This window comes from Pipra filicauda, unplaced genomic scaffold, assembly GCF_003945595.2.
Source record: "Pipra filicauda isolate LSUMZ 115617 unplaced genomic scaffold, ASM394559v2 scaffold545_size329813_pilon, whole genome shotgun sequence".
Classification (NCBI taxonomy): domain Eukaryota; kingdom Metazoa; phylum Chordata; class Aves; order Passeriformes; family Pipridae; genus Pipra; species Pipra filicauda.
The window spans coordinates 271,084-288,810 of record NW_024104693.1 but is presented as its reverse complement, the minus strand read 5'-3'; the positions used below and the strand labels follow the sequence as shown (position 1 = coordinate 288,810).

Genomic DNA, 17,727 nt, shown 5'->3' with positions numbered 1-17,727 from the left:
CGGAGAGCAAGAAGGGAAGCAGGGAGTGCTCAGATGTGAACCAGCTTATGGAGGTGGCTGCTTGTTGCTGCAGCACTGTGGCACTGCATCTATGGCAACTAAGGAGAATGAGTAACATAATGCTTCCTGTGATGGGAAGCATGAGGAAAAGGATTTGAAAATTCTGCTCTCAAGTGATACAGTTTGTTTTACTCTTTGTTTTGCCATTCTTCATGGTATGTAGTCTGGGGCTTGGTAACAATATTGCATAGGCCATTTGGACTTCTTCGGGTGTCCTGGACTCTTGACTTGTATTCAGATGTGAGATTTAAGAGTGCATGAAAGAGGTAAAGGTGCCTTTGAAAGGAGGAGGGCAGTTAACAAGGTACTTTTCATTATTTTCTCTCTTGCTGTGAAGATGTGTAAGTATGGGGAAAGACTATACCACTGTATGGTTTGGTGGCCACAGCAGTCCGTCTCTTTCTACCTTATTAGTCAATAGGAGGTTGATGCTGCTGATGGTGGGCAGTTTCATGGTTTGTCACGTAACTCCCAGAAAGATGATATAATTTATAGAATTGGTTAAGGCTAGGCAATTTCACTGGGCTCCAGGTTGTAAGGAGCTCACCCATCAGCTTATGAGCCAATGTGGTCTCTCATGTGAAACTCCCGCATCTGGCTTCCTCCCTTCACAGTGAGAACACAGGTGTAATTTCTGATTCTCCTTCTTCTTTGCTCTTCCTGCAATTCCACTGGCTTTTCTGACAGCCTTGAACGTTCCTGTCTTCTAGTCCTTGAATTAGTAGTCTTGCCAGTGAGACAAAGACTTTCACTGTACCTGGGCCATCTCTATAAAAAGCCCCTAAATCCTAAGGTTTGTTTCTGATGGAGGAAAAAAGTGAGTGAGTGGCTTTGAATTCATATGCTTTTATTTGGGGCAGACAAAAAAGCAACCAAAGAAAAATACACCACCACCGCTTCGCCCTCCAAAAAAAAAAAAAAAAAAAAAGAAAAAAGAGGCAAGTGACAAATAAAACAAACAGGTAAAAATTTTTCTTAATTTCAGAACAATATCCATTATTTATTTACCCTACCATTATATTTCATTACTTCTCCCTTTTTTTTTTGAAACAATTGTTTTAGGAGAGGACATAGAAGTCGCATTTTACCCACCAATGCCCAGACCATTTTGGGGAAGCGTAGGACACAACTGACACTTACTGGCAGACATCGTAGTTGTGCTTAATAGACCTCTCTGAGAATAGCTGTTGCTCCAGGAACCGGAGGAGAAGAAGGGGAGAAGGAGAGTTCATGTGTGCCGTGCTCCAGGCACAGATTCCCTTTGCTCTGATTTGACTTTTATACGTTTTATTTGAAATGAGTGGGTTAGTGACTGGGCAGGGATTGCAGGTGACACAGTGAGGCTTGGCATACCAAAGAAAACCTGGGGCCACTTGGGGCCTTGTACTGAGTGAAAAAATTCAGCTTTATGGCTCTCCTGGAGTTAGACTGAAATGAGACTGGTAGTAAACAACTTCTGTGCTAATAGCAGGGTGCCTGAGCGTGCAGGTGGTTTGGAACAGAAGTGAGTGCCTTTAAGCGTTGTTTTATGGTGTTGTGCATTTCAGACTGAAAAATGGCCACAAGCTTTATTACTTTAATATTAACACTTTTTCATTACTCTCTCTCTCTCTCTCCCCCTTCTGCAAACTGCTGCCTTCATCCATTATAAAGTGGCTCTTTCTTTTTTCCCCTTCACCTCGTGTTTTTCATAGCATGAGAAACATGGGTGGCAGGAGGGACAGTTGAGGACATAATGGCACTGCATCTGTTGCCAAATGAAGCCAAAGCCCAGGCTGCCACGAGATAACCTGTTGAGGTAACTTGCGAAGTCCTCAAAGATGGCAGCATCCCTTCTGCCATTGCTGCCACTTTCTAGTGACCTGCAAGGGGGCTGTACCTCTTATTAGACCTTCTCCCATTAGGTTTTTCCATCCTCCCTCCTGCTTCTTGATGGCAGCGGCTTTGTAGTGCGGGTGTTGGTTTCTATCCCTTCCCAATCCTTGCGATCAGGTATTTCCACCGCGTTTGCCACTGAGGGCTGCGTGCCAGGGTGTTTTAAAATTGGGAAACAAACAGCAGTGATTCAGAGGACCGAATTTGCCCTACTTTCCTCTGCAATTTGGAAAAATGGTGTTAAATTTTTTAAAAAAAAAATCCTATTCTTGTATTCTCTTTCTCATTCCAAGTATGTCAAGTTAAGTTTATGCTAGTGCCAGTACCAACTGTGACCAGAGTTAAATTAGCCCTCCTGTTAGCACTGCTTGGTTTTCACTTTCCAACAAGCCTTAGTAAAATAAATCATGTCCCACATGTCTTTAAATTTCATTATCATGACCTAACTTAATTTGCTATAAATTATTTCTACCTGAGCTTCTTCGACTGTGAACTTGCAGCCTCCAGTGTCTTGCTTATTGGATCATTGCCCAGCTAATCAAGATTTTTTTTTCCTTCACAACTCCTGCTTTTTGTATCAGCTAGCTCTGCCAAAGTCAACTTGTCTGTGTAACCTCAGAGGGGACGCACAAAGAGCTGGTGTATTCTTCTCTTTAAAATAAGGGTTTTATTGAACCAAATTTTAGTCTCTTCCTGTCGTGCTCTAGTGCAGCTGATAAAGACCTCTTTTCCTTTAGAATAAATATGACCTCAACAATTTGTTCTCATCTTGGAGGCAGCCATTGCAATACTTTCTTTTGGCTCTTGCTTTCTTTTCTCCTTGGGTAGAATGACTGACTGACTGGAAAATCTCTGTGCACTCAGTATGAAGCAGCTGTGCCTTGGTTTTGGTTTTCTTGAGCAGCTAAATTTCATGTCTGATAAAGACTAGTGTTTATTTCCAATGAAAAATGCAGATTTTTTTTTTCTTTAGAGCTGTTCCTTTTATTTAGCAAGTCTTGATAAACAATTTCTATTTCAACTCCCTGAACGTTGAAGGCTTACCTCTCACCAAGCTGCTGAACTGCAAGCAGGCTAAAGATTTTTGCTGAGTAAGGGTTAGAGAACCCTTAAAGGATTTCAGTCTGCTACATCAAGCTGTAATAACAACTTGCTATCATCTTATGTCCTCAGAAGAGGAACTTACACAGCGAGTTTTTTTATGAGTTTGGAAAAGTACTCTGTGGTTAAAAGAAATAATAAATAAATTACCTGACTTCCTAGTAAGCCTTGGGGATGCTCCAGAGTAGTTATTTCAAAATGAAAATGTGCTGATTGTTGTTTAGATGTAACACATGTAATTTGCAAAGTCCTTTAATGGCAGTTGAGGGCCTGATGTAGCTCACCAGCACATTAAAAAATAGCCAGTTTTTCCTAACTTTCATTTGGAGACATGTAAGTGTTTATGATGAACTGTGTAACGTTATCTTTCAGTATAGCTTGTCTTTTGAAAACAGAGGCTCTTGCTTGTTGTCTAGATCCTGGTGGAGCAGGTACATCTGCTGGAATAGTTTAACTGTTATGGTGGATGAAGATACAGGATGGTGCAAGAACAGTGGGTACAGAAGGTACTGCCTTGGCACACAGCAGTCTCCTCAGTTCTGACATGCTTCAGTCTGACCTAAATTACTGGGCTCAATATGGGGTTTACCGGGTAAAATGATACGTCATGTAGTAGGCAGGGGGTCAGATTAGATGATCTAACGGCTCCATCTGGCCTTAAACTCTTAATTAGGGAAATGCTGCCAGCACAAGATGGCATTGAAGCTTTACGCTGCTAGATTTCACTTGCTTGGGGGATCCTCATCTGAAGCAGGGCTACAGAGTTTGGTTGGGCTAGTCTTTTCCTCAGTTTCTAATGACAGTAGCAGCCAGCAGAGCTAAAATCAGGTCCTGATGGGAACCTGGTAATGTTGCTGTCATGGTACAAGAGCCCTGTATCTGACTATTTCAGTCTCCCACATGTTGAGCTTTTAGAGCTATAATGATATCTAAATATAGAAAGAAACTCTATTATTAGCCCGGTATTATGGCATTCAGTGACAGAAAGAAAAGAAAAAAAAAAGGTAAGTTTTTTTGGCAAGCTGATGAAAAAGAAATTACAGTTATTTGGAGCTGCTCATGGATTAAAGTACTAAAAGTGAGGATGTGGTTTTAGTGGTGGGTGGTTTGGTACAGTAAACATTTATGATACCTTTGCTTGACACCTTTGGTGAGAAATGGGAAGTACATTGTGTGTTTGTGTGTTGTAGATGTGCTCTTTGCTCTCTCAGCTATGCAAGTGGCAGTGTGCAGGTCTGATAACCATTGACACGGCAAAACCAGCATCACTGATCAGCCAGTTTCTTTGGCAAACTCAAGTGGCTTGTAGTTAGCTCAGTGTGTCCAGATTCTGGAAGGTCACTTAAATGTCTTCTGAAGTTGCTTAATTGCTTATTGATCTCATAATTATTCCATACTTGCTCTCTCTTTTGCTATTTTCTGAAATACATTGATAAGTCACAATTTTAGTTTCTTTAATAGGAGATTGTGGTTTTGTGGTGTTTAAGTTTAGAGCTTTTAATTGGAAGTTTCAAACTTTTTTGGTTTCTTTTATATACGGTTACACGTCTTATTTTTCTTGCATTTTTCTAAATGAGTTACTCTACTTCTGCATGCCTCTTAAAGGTCCTGTTATTATACAGCTAGCATATTTCAAAGCACAAGGAGCTGAATTAATAACTGCTGAGGTACTCTAACTGCTGTCCCCTTTTGCTAATTTATCTTGTGGGGTTTTTTCAACCCCTTTAATATTTTTTCGTAAAGAGTAATTGCTCTGGAAGTATGTTCTTTTTCTTTGTAGTCTTATCTTGTGTATATTAATCAGATTGCTTCATTTTAGTAGTAGCTTCTACCAGCTTCTTTCCTTGAAAATTCCTTGTGCTGTGGATTATTGCTCTGTGTTTGTGTCACTGGGCATTTGTGCACGGAGAGAAACAGCCTTGGTTTCCTGGGGCTTAACACGATGGGTTAATCTAAATCCCACTTGAAAAGTAAGTTTGTGAGGCTGGATGCTAAACTGCCACTGGGGCACTTCCTGTGCTCACATCTATATTTCCTTTTAAGCTGTCTAACCCAAGAAATGTGTCTCATTGCAGTTCCTGGGAACCTGCTCTGTGTCAGAGGGTCAGCTGGAAAAAGCAGCTTTCAGTTATGCTCTGCTTCATTCTCCTCCTCCCTTGTCTTACTTTGGAGTCTGTAACACATCTCTTCTAGGACTCCCCAGTGCCCAGGTATCTGCTGCCAGCAGCTGTCTTGCTGGCTGCTTTGTGCAACGATTGTCAACTCTACGAAACCACTAGCATGCTCCTTGCTGAACGGTCCCTTCAGGTTTGCATGGTTATTTCTGCCTTGCTGACTTTATTATCAGCGCAGCTTCCCCAGCCTAATTACAACTTCTCTCTGCCTACTAAGTTGCAGGAACATTTGGATGAACCTCAAATGAGACTGAAGATCACAGTACACAGAAACAAATAAACACCCCTAAAAGTGGAAGAAAGGCATCTAGGTGATCTGAATCTTGTCTTTGCAAGGTGGTTCCTTAAAGGCCTATCAGCTTCTGATAAGCTTTTGTTACCACAGGTTAGATTTACACTTTGCAAAATAAGAATGAGATTTTTCAGTTGGACAAGGACACCATCTGCAGTCACCAGATGCAGTTATCAAGACTGAATTGCAAGACTTGACACTGATTATACTGGTAATCATTGAGGTGATCAGTGTAATTAACTTGAGATCAAGACGGCATTTTCTCTGTTCTGATACTGGAGAATGAAGTTGAAGGAACATCCATCATTAGCTACTGGATAAAGTCAGGGTATGGCTCCAACTGGGCGCTTGTCTGTTTCACTTCAATCATGGGTTTTTATAATATGGGAGAAAAATAGAGCAGCAAATATTGTGAAATTGCCATTTTGCATTGAAAACATTTTCCCTTGGATTATATCAGATTTATTGAAAACCTACTGCAATCATGAAGGGTGTCTAGGTATTCTGTTCATAACCAGTCCTCAGAAGACTTTAGTCTGGGTCTCTCTACCCAAAGAAGACAAAGTATTTCCAGTTCAGGTTATTTTAAGCTTTCAGAGTATATTTTTTTTCTAGTATAGATCATATGGAGGATTGACTCAGCTGCTACTGGAAAGAGTTTTCTTGCTAAACAGAATGCTTGTTGATGTTGCCTCAGAAAATGTGACTGAGACTTGATAGAATATAATCCCAAACTCTTAAAAATGTTTTTTGCTTTAATGCACACTAATAATTAATCTAGAAACAAATTATGTGACTTTGGAGAACTCTTCACAAGTAGTCATTTGCATGTGTTGGAGCATTTTCCTTAGCATCTGTAATGTGGTTCTTCATGTTCTTATATAGTGATAAAAAAATCATTTTGCAGATACGTTTGCTGAGAAGTAACTGGCATATTTTGAGCCACTTTGAGTGCATTCTTCTATGGGTTGCCAAGACAATTTCTCCCAAATATAGTGATAAATGATGTTGAAGATTATGACATCTCTTACATCTTATGCCTTTCATTTTTAACTTAATGTTGCCGCTACATACTCACCATAAGTGTATGTAATGTTTTCTTTACTTTTTCAAGTGGCATAGATTTGCATACAAAATATTGTTTATATTTCCCATCAGATTGTATTGCTCAGGGAAGGGACTGGAGCGTTTTGTAGTCTACATCATATGAAGAGGGTGCAGGAGATAAGTGGGAAAAGTAGGCGTCACTTTTTAAAAGCAAGTGATTCAATCTTTGTTAGGCCTAAGAGCATCCCCCTACAGCTGTTTCTTTCACTTCCAGCAAGTATATAAAATTTCATTCCAAGAAACCTGTTGCCACAGAAGACTTCCAAGAGCAAAACATCATAAGAAAGTTAGGAGATGATTGGTAATACTTTCCTGTCATTGATCTGTTATTATATCTGCTAAGCTTCACACAAGTATTTATCAGCTGAGAGTTATGAAATAATTCCTGACTTGATGTGAAAAGGGAGAAAAGTCAAATACATTCTTTAGCATGAACTCAACACATCAGTCTTAAAGTGCTGATTCATTTGCCCACACAGTATAATTAAGCTGTTAATCTATAATAAGGAATGATAAATTCAGTGATCTCACAATCAGAAAGTAATTATAGCTTAAAATGTTCATTTGGCTCTCCTCAACCATTTTATTACTCTGTGACTGTTAAGAGAGGGCATTCATAGCTTAGGATCTATAAAATTTTACCTATACAGTTTTCTTCTGCAGCTGGAAGTGTCTTGCCTGAACAGTTATACATACATAGATGTCTATACTGGAAGTTTTTTGGGAACAAAATGTCAACTGGCATTCTGAGTTCTATCTTTGGGGAGAATATTATAGTTTGAGTACATTTGGTGTTTCATTAGATAATGAATCCATTATGCAATTGAAGTTCAGGCTTACACTGATTAATCATGACATTTCAATTATTCATAGAATTGGTGATCTTTTGCACTCCTTTTTCCCCCCCACCTCATTTGCTGTTGGCTTCTATTAATTTCTCTTCTTACTTCTTTAGGATTTCATTTTGCCATATTGTGCAATCGTGAGAATCTTTCACTGCTAGAGACTTTCTTCTGGGAATTTAAATCACCTGGCACCTTGCAAGCAACTCGTGGCATCTCTCTGGTGTGGTGCTTTATAGCATTTTAACTGCCTACCTTCAAGGTAGCTGAGCTTTGAAGCTGCCAACACATTTGAGGAGTGACATGGAGAGAGGCATGAAAGACAGAGGTTGTCCTGAGACTTGAAACGAGATTCTTGTTTCATCTGCTAAATTAAATTTCCTCATGTAGTCCTGGAGCCATGGAGAAGGTTGAGTTGCCTGACTCAGTGTCTGTCTGTGCAGCTAGTGAGATTACCCTTAGCTGTGGTGTGCTGACAGTACCCAGGTGGTATTGTTTTGAAAAATTGTGTTGTTTGTTTGAAGGAATTTACTTGGTACCATGAAATTTGTTGTTCTGTAGTGCACAGACAGCACAGAGATCAGAACGGGCTTCTGCATTCTCCTTCGGGTCCTGCTGCTCCTGCGCAGCTCCAGCTTGTAAGTATCATCATTTTCCAGCTCAATACCCACTCAGTCTGTCACGTTGCCATGGTGTAGTCTTATCATATGTCCATAGGGAAGTAGAAAAAAAAACAAAGCAAAACTTTTTTTTTTTAATATTTTAATTTTTATTATTTTGATTCTGTCACTTTTGAGCCATCATCTAAATCTTGAAACAGAATTTAGAGTAAGATATGAAAGGAGGAGGCTCAGTATTTTTACATCAATCCTCTCAGTTTTTTTAAAAAGTTTGGGCCAATTCAACCTGCAGATGTTAGTGGAGCCAGGCAGGATTTCATGGAGGTTTTTTCCCAATGTGCACAGATTCTGTTAGCCTCCAGAGGTTCTGCTGTTCTCAAGTATGGCACACAAGTGCACAGGAAAGCCCCACGTGTAGCTTACTAGGTCTGTATTTACCAATAGTGTAAGATTGATTAAGGGTAGGATGTATATAAATAGTTATTTCTATAGATATGTTCTCTGTCATAAATATACCATTAGTAATTGTTAGGGAGTAGTGGTGGCAAATCTCTTTCTTTGGTTTCAGGTAAAATTGTCCTGTCCTTAGTCCTCTAGCAAACTGGACTTTTCAGGTAGGATAATCACCCATTAACTTTAGCCTATAGTCTCCAGCTTATGGCTGTCTTGTCAATACTAATTGCAAGGGACTTTTTTTAGAGATAAAGTAGTAGATGGCATTTTATCACAATGGGAAAAAAAAGAAAAAATATTGCTCTTTGTGGATGTGGATAACAAGGCAGGTACTTGTGTGCATTTTGTAACAAGCAGACTGGCATTAAAAGAAGCAGAACTCAAGGAAAACAATGTATTAAAAAAGGGAGTATTTTCTACTTCAGTGGGTACTTTGTTAAACCTGATGTAAACCAAAAATATTCAATATGGCAAAGTTAAGGCCTGTTTTAATAGAGAATAGGATACTAGATTTATCAGTGAGCATCTTTTCTATAAACCAACATAGTAAATGTCTTAAAGAGGGGGAAAAAAGTTATGATAATGTCAGGTCTTTCAAAACTATAAAACATCTCAGTAATTTTCTAGAAGTCAGATAAAACAATGATCTTTTTACAGTGTTCCCTTTTAATGGATTTTTAGTTATAAAATTTTAATATTTATTCAAAGTACAAGTTTGCTGTAAAGGATGTCTAAAAAAAGAACCCTGTAACAGTCTTATTTCCTGGACTTTTCTAATTCTGTATCAAACTTCCAGTGCTGGCACACAAGAAAGTTGTTACTCTGAAGGGCAGGACTTTACTTAGACCAGGTTTGAAAAGCTGAGCTATTTTTTTCAAGGATCTCTTGAAGGCTTACTGAGAGCTGAGTGTTTCCTTTGAAGGCAGTATTGCTGCCCACAGAAATGGGAGCAGTCTATAGATTCATATGTGAGTTGTATGGGCTATATGTGAGTTGTATGGGAGGCACCTCGCCATGTGCAGTGCATGCCTGGTGTGGAGGGTCAGCAGTTGTTCCCAGGGATTCCTTTGGTATTGACTGAGGAAACCGATGTTTGTTGTGGACTCTTGTGATTCCAAGGAGTGCGAAGCTCTGTGGTGCCATTTGGCATCCATTTCCAAATGAGGACTTCTCTGGGTACTGTGCCTTAAGTTAGTAACAGGTCATTTAAGTTTTGTAGCTGTGCATCATCAGAAGCATGGTGAGCCTAGGCAGGTGAATTGTGCATCATCCCCTACGATCTCTGTCCTTGGGAAGCTGAGTTGTACATATTTTTTTCCAATTTTTCTGGTGGTTGAAAAGTGACAGACCAGACAGATTGAGTACAGTCATGATGCAGCCAACAGCCCACCCCCTGTGGTTGATCTGTTGGCTTCTTCCTTTTACCTCTTCTGATCTTGCCTGCTCCTTTGAGCACATAAGCTACAGTAACAAGAAATTCCTCTCTAATCATGGTGCCTTCAAGTAACTTTAAGTACAAACTGCGTGTGCAGATGCTGAGCATCAGTAGTTAGCTGTGACCCCTTCGACATTGCTGGAGTAACAGATGCAATCTTTTTCATCAGGGGATGCAGCTTTTAAGAGGAGACGTTATTCTAGTACCTTACATTATTGATACAAAAAATGGAGTTGCTATCCCTTCATTTCCTTCACAGTGAGACATGTGCAGCTCTTTTTTTTTTGCACATGCAAGAGGATGGTGTAGTTGCTCAATTGCCAGTGAAGGCATAATTTACCTTATGGGATCTGCACCAGTGATCGTGCATGAGATGGAAATACCACTCGACATAAGAGATCAACTGTGAAAACCCTTTGTAGCCAGACCTTCTGACCCTAGAAGCCAAATAAAATTCTATAAGTAGCTACCAGCTATGCTCTCACTTTCATACCGTTGCCCCAGACTTGACTCCATAAGCTTGCCTTGTTCTTGTGCCCTCACTGCTTCCCTCAGGATCCCAGTGTTACATTGGTGTGTACATGTGTGATCCTGTTTTACAGACTTAATTTGTGGCCCTCATTCTGTGATTTACAACAGGAATCAACCCATAAAGGTATTTAAATTCATTGGATCATGGTTTTGTCTTTAACATTTTGATGAACAGCTGTCAGGAAAAGGGTGGTGTTCATGATCTTTCCTCAACAGAAATGTTTGGGAATTCACCTGAAACTGTCTGAGAATTCAGGTGAAATTCTAAGTGGAAGTGTTGTCCTGTTGGAGTGACTTGAACAAAGATATTTGGTTGTCACAGGTAATTTTTGTAGTGCTAGAAAGGAATCTTTGAAGGACCCTACTGAAATGTAGATACACAATATCTGGAGAGGGCATCTCATGAACAAGTAGGGAGTAAATCCCTCTCTCGCATCTGGAAGATAAAAATTTCCAGGAAGAGTGTCATCAAGAAGTGGCTCTGCTGATTTCACCTGATGACTGAAGGGGTTGTGTGTGTGTATTCAAAATACTATAGGCAGAATACCTCTTAAAGTTGATTTTAGTCTATGCTTTTGAATCCTCTGACAGCAATGGCTGGCCCTTAAGTGCAAGGGTCGGCAGCTCCTCTACTCTCACTTTTTATGGAGGCATGGGATGTGTGGAGGGAGGACCAATAAGGAACTACTCATACATGTGTGAGTACTTGGGTAATGACTAAAGCTGCCATGTGGACTCTGAAAGTCTCTACACCATAGTAGAAACCTCTTTCCCTGGTCAGACATCTTTAACTATATATATATATATATGTTTGATTCTTTTTATATGCATCTTTTGCTGTCTTAGTATTGTCCTAAACAACAAAAAGTCTCAGTCTGTGTCATTTTTAGGCTGTTCTGTGTGATAGTTGTCGGATTTCCTTTCCTCCTATATCTTGCCCTGAAGACAAAATATAAATTAATATTGCAGGCAGTCTTGTTCCTGGACCGTCTGTGTGACTTGGCTAAGTCTGTGGGCCCTTTTTCCATGTTGGTAGTTGGAGGCACTAATGTTTCTTTATTCTTTACATCATTAGTTTCTTGTGGGGAGAAGTTATTAATCAAACAGATAATTTAGCAATATTGCATTCGGGTGCTAAGATACAGTCTCTGCACCTTTTTTGCCATAAAGTGCCTGACACCTGAAGCTCAGTAGAAATCTCACTATGTATTAAAAGCAATGTGCTTTCCCTGAGGATTTCAGGATTTGTGCATTCTACGCTTTTGGATGTTTGTATTGAGTGAACGGTCTTGGGGGAGCATGAGAAGAGTAAAGCTCGAAAACCCATTTAAATTGCAAGACTGCAAAGAACTCTTTTGTGCAATCGTCTGTCTCCAGTTTTATTGCCCTGCAATATTTGACTTGTATGTTAGGTTTTCTATGTTTGTATTTGTATTTTAGAAATGTACACAAAAAACCTTTTTATAACATGCTGCTACCAGTGCTCATTGGATTGCTGTCACTTCCCTGTGCCGTTGTTTACTTTTTAATTTAGTTTTAATTTTGTTCTTTATTTGCAGATTTATAATTAATTCATGTATTTATTTTAATTCTGTGTCTTTCATCCCTTTCTCTGTAGTCCTTAGTGTTTCTGTCTCTTGTGTTAGTTCCGACTTTGCTACCTTCTTTATTTTTTTGTATTCCAAGCAGATGAAATTAGATGGATGTTCAAGAACCCATAAATATTCCTATTGGCATTAGAAATGTGTAGATCCTAGTTTTCTTTTCTCTTCTTGCAATGATAAGGAGTAAAGAAAGTTCTTGCAGTAAGTTTATTGTTGAAACCCAGACCTCAGATATCCCTTTGATCAGATATTCTGATTATGGAAGCAAACAAAGCTCTGTTTACCCTCACTGATGCTCAGTCCTATTGTATTTCTTCCAGTTAATTTACTGAGAATTTGCTGATCTTTCTTCTTGTTCAACTAAGTTTTGTTGACTGTGTTGTTCATTATGGGTTTAAACTTGTATTTTCTCTTTCTAACAACTTAAAACATTGGGAGCTTTTCGCCTCTCTGTATCCATTTACTTGGTTATGTCTTTTGAAGAGGCATTGCTTCATTAAACATTTTCCTGCTTAGTCTGTAATGATCCTACTACTTCCACTCTAAACCCATTATTACATTAAATAGTTTCATTTGTCTTCAGTGGGATGAAGATGTTCCACGTTGTCTTTGGTTCTTGGGGCCTCTTTGATACATGATCTTTGGTGGTGTAACTGCACTGCGGAAGACTCAGCAGGGTCTATGCCCTAATTCCAGGTTGGCAGGATTTTTTAGCCTGTAATGGAACAAATATGTTATTCAATTGTCACACTCTAGTGACAACAGTATGATTATGCTTCTACAAAATTAAGCATCTGAGACTGCTTCAGGTCTTGTCTCTTTCACCCCTGTCTGTTCCAGCAGTAGGACTCCGGTGTTGGTAGTGGGAAGCCACTCTGTACAAGTAGTAGGTGATGAGATGATGCTCGTTCTGTGGCGAAGAGCTGGACCACTTACGTACTCTTTTGGTGCAGCCCAGTAGTGAGACATGTAAACATGAAGGGAGAAGACAGTAGGTGTCTGTATCTCCAGGGGATGGGCCATTTTGCTGCAACACCCAGGGCTGCTGGAGGGAGAAGCAGAACGCCAGCTCGGAATGCCGGGGGGAGCAGCTGCCAGCTCCAACTTGGCCTCCAAACGGGCTTCACATTTTAGCAAGTACTTAGCGCTTTTGGGCAGGCTGGGAAAAAACAACTTCTGGAACTTGTCTCCTTCTATAGCAGATTTCTGTCTGGTCTGAAGACCAGGCACTGCAGCGACCAAAGAGCCAAAGGGAGAAATGGAAAGGATGAACCCACTGCAGTGGGGTTCTTTCACATTAACCCCGTTTCTTCCACAGAGGTCATGAAGGACTCTATCGACTGGGGAGGTGCTACCTCACCTCTCTGTCCTCAAAAGGAGCTTTTCATGCTCTGCTTACTTCCCTTCTTAATGGTTTCACATTTCCAGGGTTAACTTCACAACTTCTCATTGCTACAATCTTTTTAGTTTTAAAGTAGAAGTTTTATGGAGTCCAAATGTAACTTTCTGTTTAGGTTCTTGGGCAATCTCTGACTTGAACAATAGGTAAGTTGAGGATTAATAGTATTACACTACTCTCTGCAGTAGTTGCAGTGAGTGTGTGCTGAGCTTTTGCCATTCCTAAGCAATGAAGTAACCACGCATAATGTACATGCTATTAAGATGGGTTTGAGTTGTTTTTTGTTTTTTCCTGTGGGGTTACTGAATACTGTGCCTCAGCAAAAAGAATTAAATAAAACTTGAGCTATGGGTTTGAAATTCTGCATGAAACATCTGATCCATATTACTGCAATGTGCCAGAAACTGCAGTTGGTATGTCAATTCTGCAAGCAAAAAATGATTGCAATGCAATTTCTTCTTTTTCTTGTAAAATCATACATATCTTCCCTGCAGGGATTTTCTTGTTTAGTGGACTACAATGTGGATTTGGAAAAAAACATAATTCATTTGTATGTAAATACAACCTGAAGGCTGCAAATATCTGAGCTTCTACAAAGACAGAGGGCATGTACATGAAAACAAATGGACCTGTTGTTGTTAGAAATTCATAGTTTACCATAATAGGGGTGGGGGAAAAGGTTGTGTTTGAAACCATATAGGTCAGCATTTCAGACTTCTGTGTTTGTGTTCCAATTAAAGGAGAAAATGGAAAAGCTTCTGGATGTTTACTATTTTTAGGCTAACTTGAGAGGAGAGGAACAGAAATAATATTTTTCATATGTTCCATTAGCAAAATATATGCCACAAATAAGATATTTTTGTGTTTGGCTCATACATAGATTTGTGTGAGTTTTATTTGGTTTGGAAGTGGGGTATGTGAATTTTTGGCAGTTGTTCCATTTCTTTTTCTCTATGTTAAATGCAAATAAATTTTTCAAGATAACTGGAAGTAGAAATTATGTCTACGGGTCTCACAAAATGCTGGAAAGTACAGGAAGTCCAGCATTCGAAAGCAGAAGCAAAGGAGGGGGGAGAGAAACAAGGAGATGGTGGATGTTTGTGGTGTCTTGCAGCAGCATTTGGTTTGCCTAATTTTTGTTCCTTGATATAGTAAAAATATTTTGTTGCTAAAGTATTTTGATTTGGATTTACAATAGCATAAATTATTTTGAGATAAGTTCACATTAACCACCACAAATTCCTCACTTACCTGTCACTGTTGCTGGGGATACGACTTCTGGCTCCTATTAATGCATCTTCTACTTCAGCAAGGGAAAATGCAATTTAGTTTTATACCTGTTTTAGAAAAATCTATGATAAAAATGAACCAGCACCTTCTCTAATAAGTATTAAAGACCAAACCTGTGCAATTTGTAGTAAGTGCAGTCTGTCTCTTAAAAATATCCAGGGGATATATGCACTAAACTCAGATTAATGCTAATAGGAGTTACCTAAGATAATAACTCATTTATTTAGTGTTGCATTTCACTTTTATTTCTGTTTTCTTTTTATGAAAACAAAGTTAGGGTTGCAGTTTATGGTATAAAGAACTTTTTTTCCTTCCTCTCTGTAGGCATGCTTCTAAGAAGAGCACTGACCATGAGGAAACCCATGTGTTAGTTGTTTTTTACTAAACCCACGGAAGAAAATGGAGCCACGTTTCAGCTTTGCCGAACCTTTTTCCACCATAGTTGGCTGAATGAGAAATGGTCATGTGATTATGCTGACACCCCAGCATGCATTTGGTAGACCTGTGGTTAACTCGTTCCCTCTCCATGTGTCTGCTCTTACAAAGCTTTGTCTTCATGATGCTGTGCTTTCATTCTACCAGTATGTGCCCAAAAGTCTGCTTCTGTTCCCACTCTGGAGGTCTGTATGTCAACTGTAGCAATGCAAACCTCAAGGAAATACCCAGAGATCTTCCTCCAGAAACAGTCTTACTTTATTTGGACTCCAATCAGATAACATCTATCCCCAATGAAATTTTTAAGGACCTGTACCAACTGAGAGTCCTCAATTTATCAAAAAATGGGATTGAGTTTATAGATGAACACGCCTTTAAAGGGGTGGCAGAAACCTTGCAGACTCTGGATTTGTCTGACAACCGGATTAAAAGCGTGCACAAAAACGCTTTCAACAACTTAAAGGCCAGAGCCAGGATTGCAAACAATCCCTGGCACTGTGACTGCACACTGCAGCAGGTATTGCGGAGCATGGCCTCCAACCATGAGACAGCCAACAACGTCATCTGCAAGACTTCTGTGCTGGATGAACACGCAGGGAGACCATTCCTCAACGCTGCCAATGATGCTGACCTCTGCAACCTTCCTAAAAAGACTACTGATTACGCCATGCTGGTCACCATGTTTGGCTGGTTCACCATGGTGATCTCCTATGTAGTTTATTACGTCCGACAGAATCAGGAGGATGCAAGGAGGCACCTTGAGTACTTGAAATCCCTGCCAAGCAGGCAAAAGAAACCAGATGAAGCTGATGACATTAGCACTGTGGTATAGTATTCTGAATACAATGACTGCCTTTGTGATGAGAACTAGAATTGGATGACGCTAAAACCAGAGGTTTACTTCTAATGTTCATTGTAAACATTAAGACTTTTGGGGTTGTTTTTTTTTCCTGTTTAACTGAATTACGCCCCTGTTGAGCTTTCTAACAGGAAGTTTTGTCTGGGTGGTATACTTCAATTATTTCTCTGGTGGTATCCTAAAACAAGTGAATTAATATGTAAACATTAGTTTAGACCCATTCCACTATTTAATAACGAAATTTATTTTTTTAATTTAAAAACCAAATAAAAGCTTAAATTTGAACCATGTAAAGCAGAGTAATTTATTGATCAGAAACCTGTGCAGTGCCAGAGCACACTTGGTTTCTTCAGAGGAATGATGATGAAGAGGTCCAGGAGTGGAGGGTCCCTGAAGGGCACTTCTCACTCATGGGTGCAAAGTGAAAAGCTGGTGAATGGTAGCCTGTCCGGGGGTCTGCCCACCAAGATGGGAGAGGGGCACAGTGTGAGGAGAGCAGAATGCTCTGACTCTGAGTGTAAGGGACTGATGCTTGGTTAAGACCTCAGAGGGCATTTAGGCAGTGCTGGGGAGGAGAAAACATAAAGGAGCTGCATTTCAGGATGTCAAAGAGAGGTAAGTTGGGGGAATGTGGTGGATTTTCATCTTACACCTGCTTACTGCCTTGTGTGAGCTTCATGAGACTGTCCTCAGTGCTGGGGAGTACAGCAAGAAGACGAGCAAACTTAGTATACTGTTCAAACTGGAGTACCACTAGTGATGATTAAAATAAAACCTAATAAACCTGGGTTTTTTTAATCTGTATATAATCTGTTCATAACTAAAAGTGACTTTATTTTTTAGGGTATAACCTTTTTTTAAAAAATGAAGGAAATAAATTAATATATAGGCTAGACATATTCTGTTGTGTGATAGGAAATATGTGTTTTTGTATGATTCCGTGACTAAACATTTGGGAAGATATAAAGCCCACATGCAGTTAAACTCAGTGTTGCATATGAAATGGATATTTTAAATCTCTGCTGTCTTTAAAAATATGATTTTTTTTTTCATAGATAAAGTTTTCAAAGGGAACAAATTCTCAAGAATGTATTTGTCTTGTTCTTTATTACCATAATAAAATGATGTTTGTCTCTGGGTCCCTGTAGGTCCCGTCTAACTGACATTGGAATGTGTATTACGGAAGGGTGGATAAAAAAATATATAAAATGCTGCTTTGCTAGAACAAGTATTAAAAGACAGCCTTAAAAATTAAGAAAAAACTCTGGAATCATTTCTCCAATTAGGTTATCTGTTATTTCTGTTAGTTATACTCTTTTATATTTTAGAGGGCACAAGCTTGTTTATCTTATTTCTTTCAGAACATTGTTAAAAGAATAGCTAAAATCTGTTTCAAAACAAGTCAGAGAGCAGGAAAAAGAAGACTTTTTTTTTCAATATGCATAGAGTCAACCTTTTATGTAATCTTTGTAGGCTAAGTCCTACCTGAGTTCTTGTGACCAACTTAGCTGTTTGCATTGCTTTATCTCCGTGAACAGTTTTTGGCAAATCAAGAGAGTGTTAATGTTTGTAAAGGGCACAGTCTGTCCAGGAAATATCTGCTGTCTGATATTTCTGTTCCTGAAACTACCTCCCTTAAGTAAAAATTTT

At 39.4% G+C, this 17,727-nt stretch overlaps 1 protein-coding gene across 2 annotated transcripts in view; it reads left to right on the top strand.

Annotated features, from left to right (window-relative positions):
- LRRC3B (leucine rich repeat containing 3B) overlaps positions 1 to 17,236 on the top strand; it is a 46,842-nt gene extending 29,606 nt beyond the window's left edge. For both annotated transcript variants that reach the window (XM_027750711.2, XM_027750709.2), the window contains exon 2: positions 15,108 to 17,236. In XM_027750711.2, coding sequence (XP_027606512.1) covers positions 15,271 to 16,050 — 780 coding nt within the window. In that variant the 5' untranslated portion in view covers positions 15,108 to 15,270 and the 3' untranslated portion in view covers positions 16,051 to 17,236. The remainder of the gene's footprint in view (positions 1 to 15,107) is intronic.
- Positions 17,237 to 17,727: the final 491 nt, after the last annotated feature.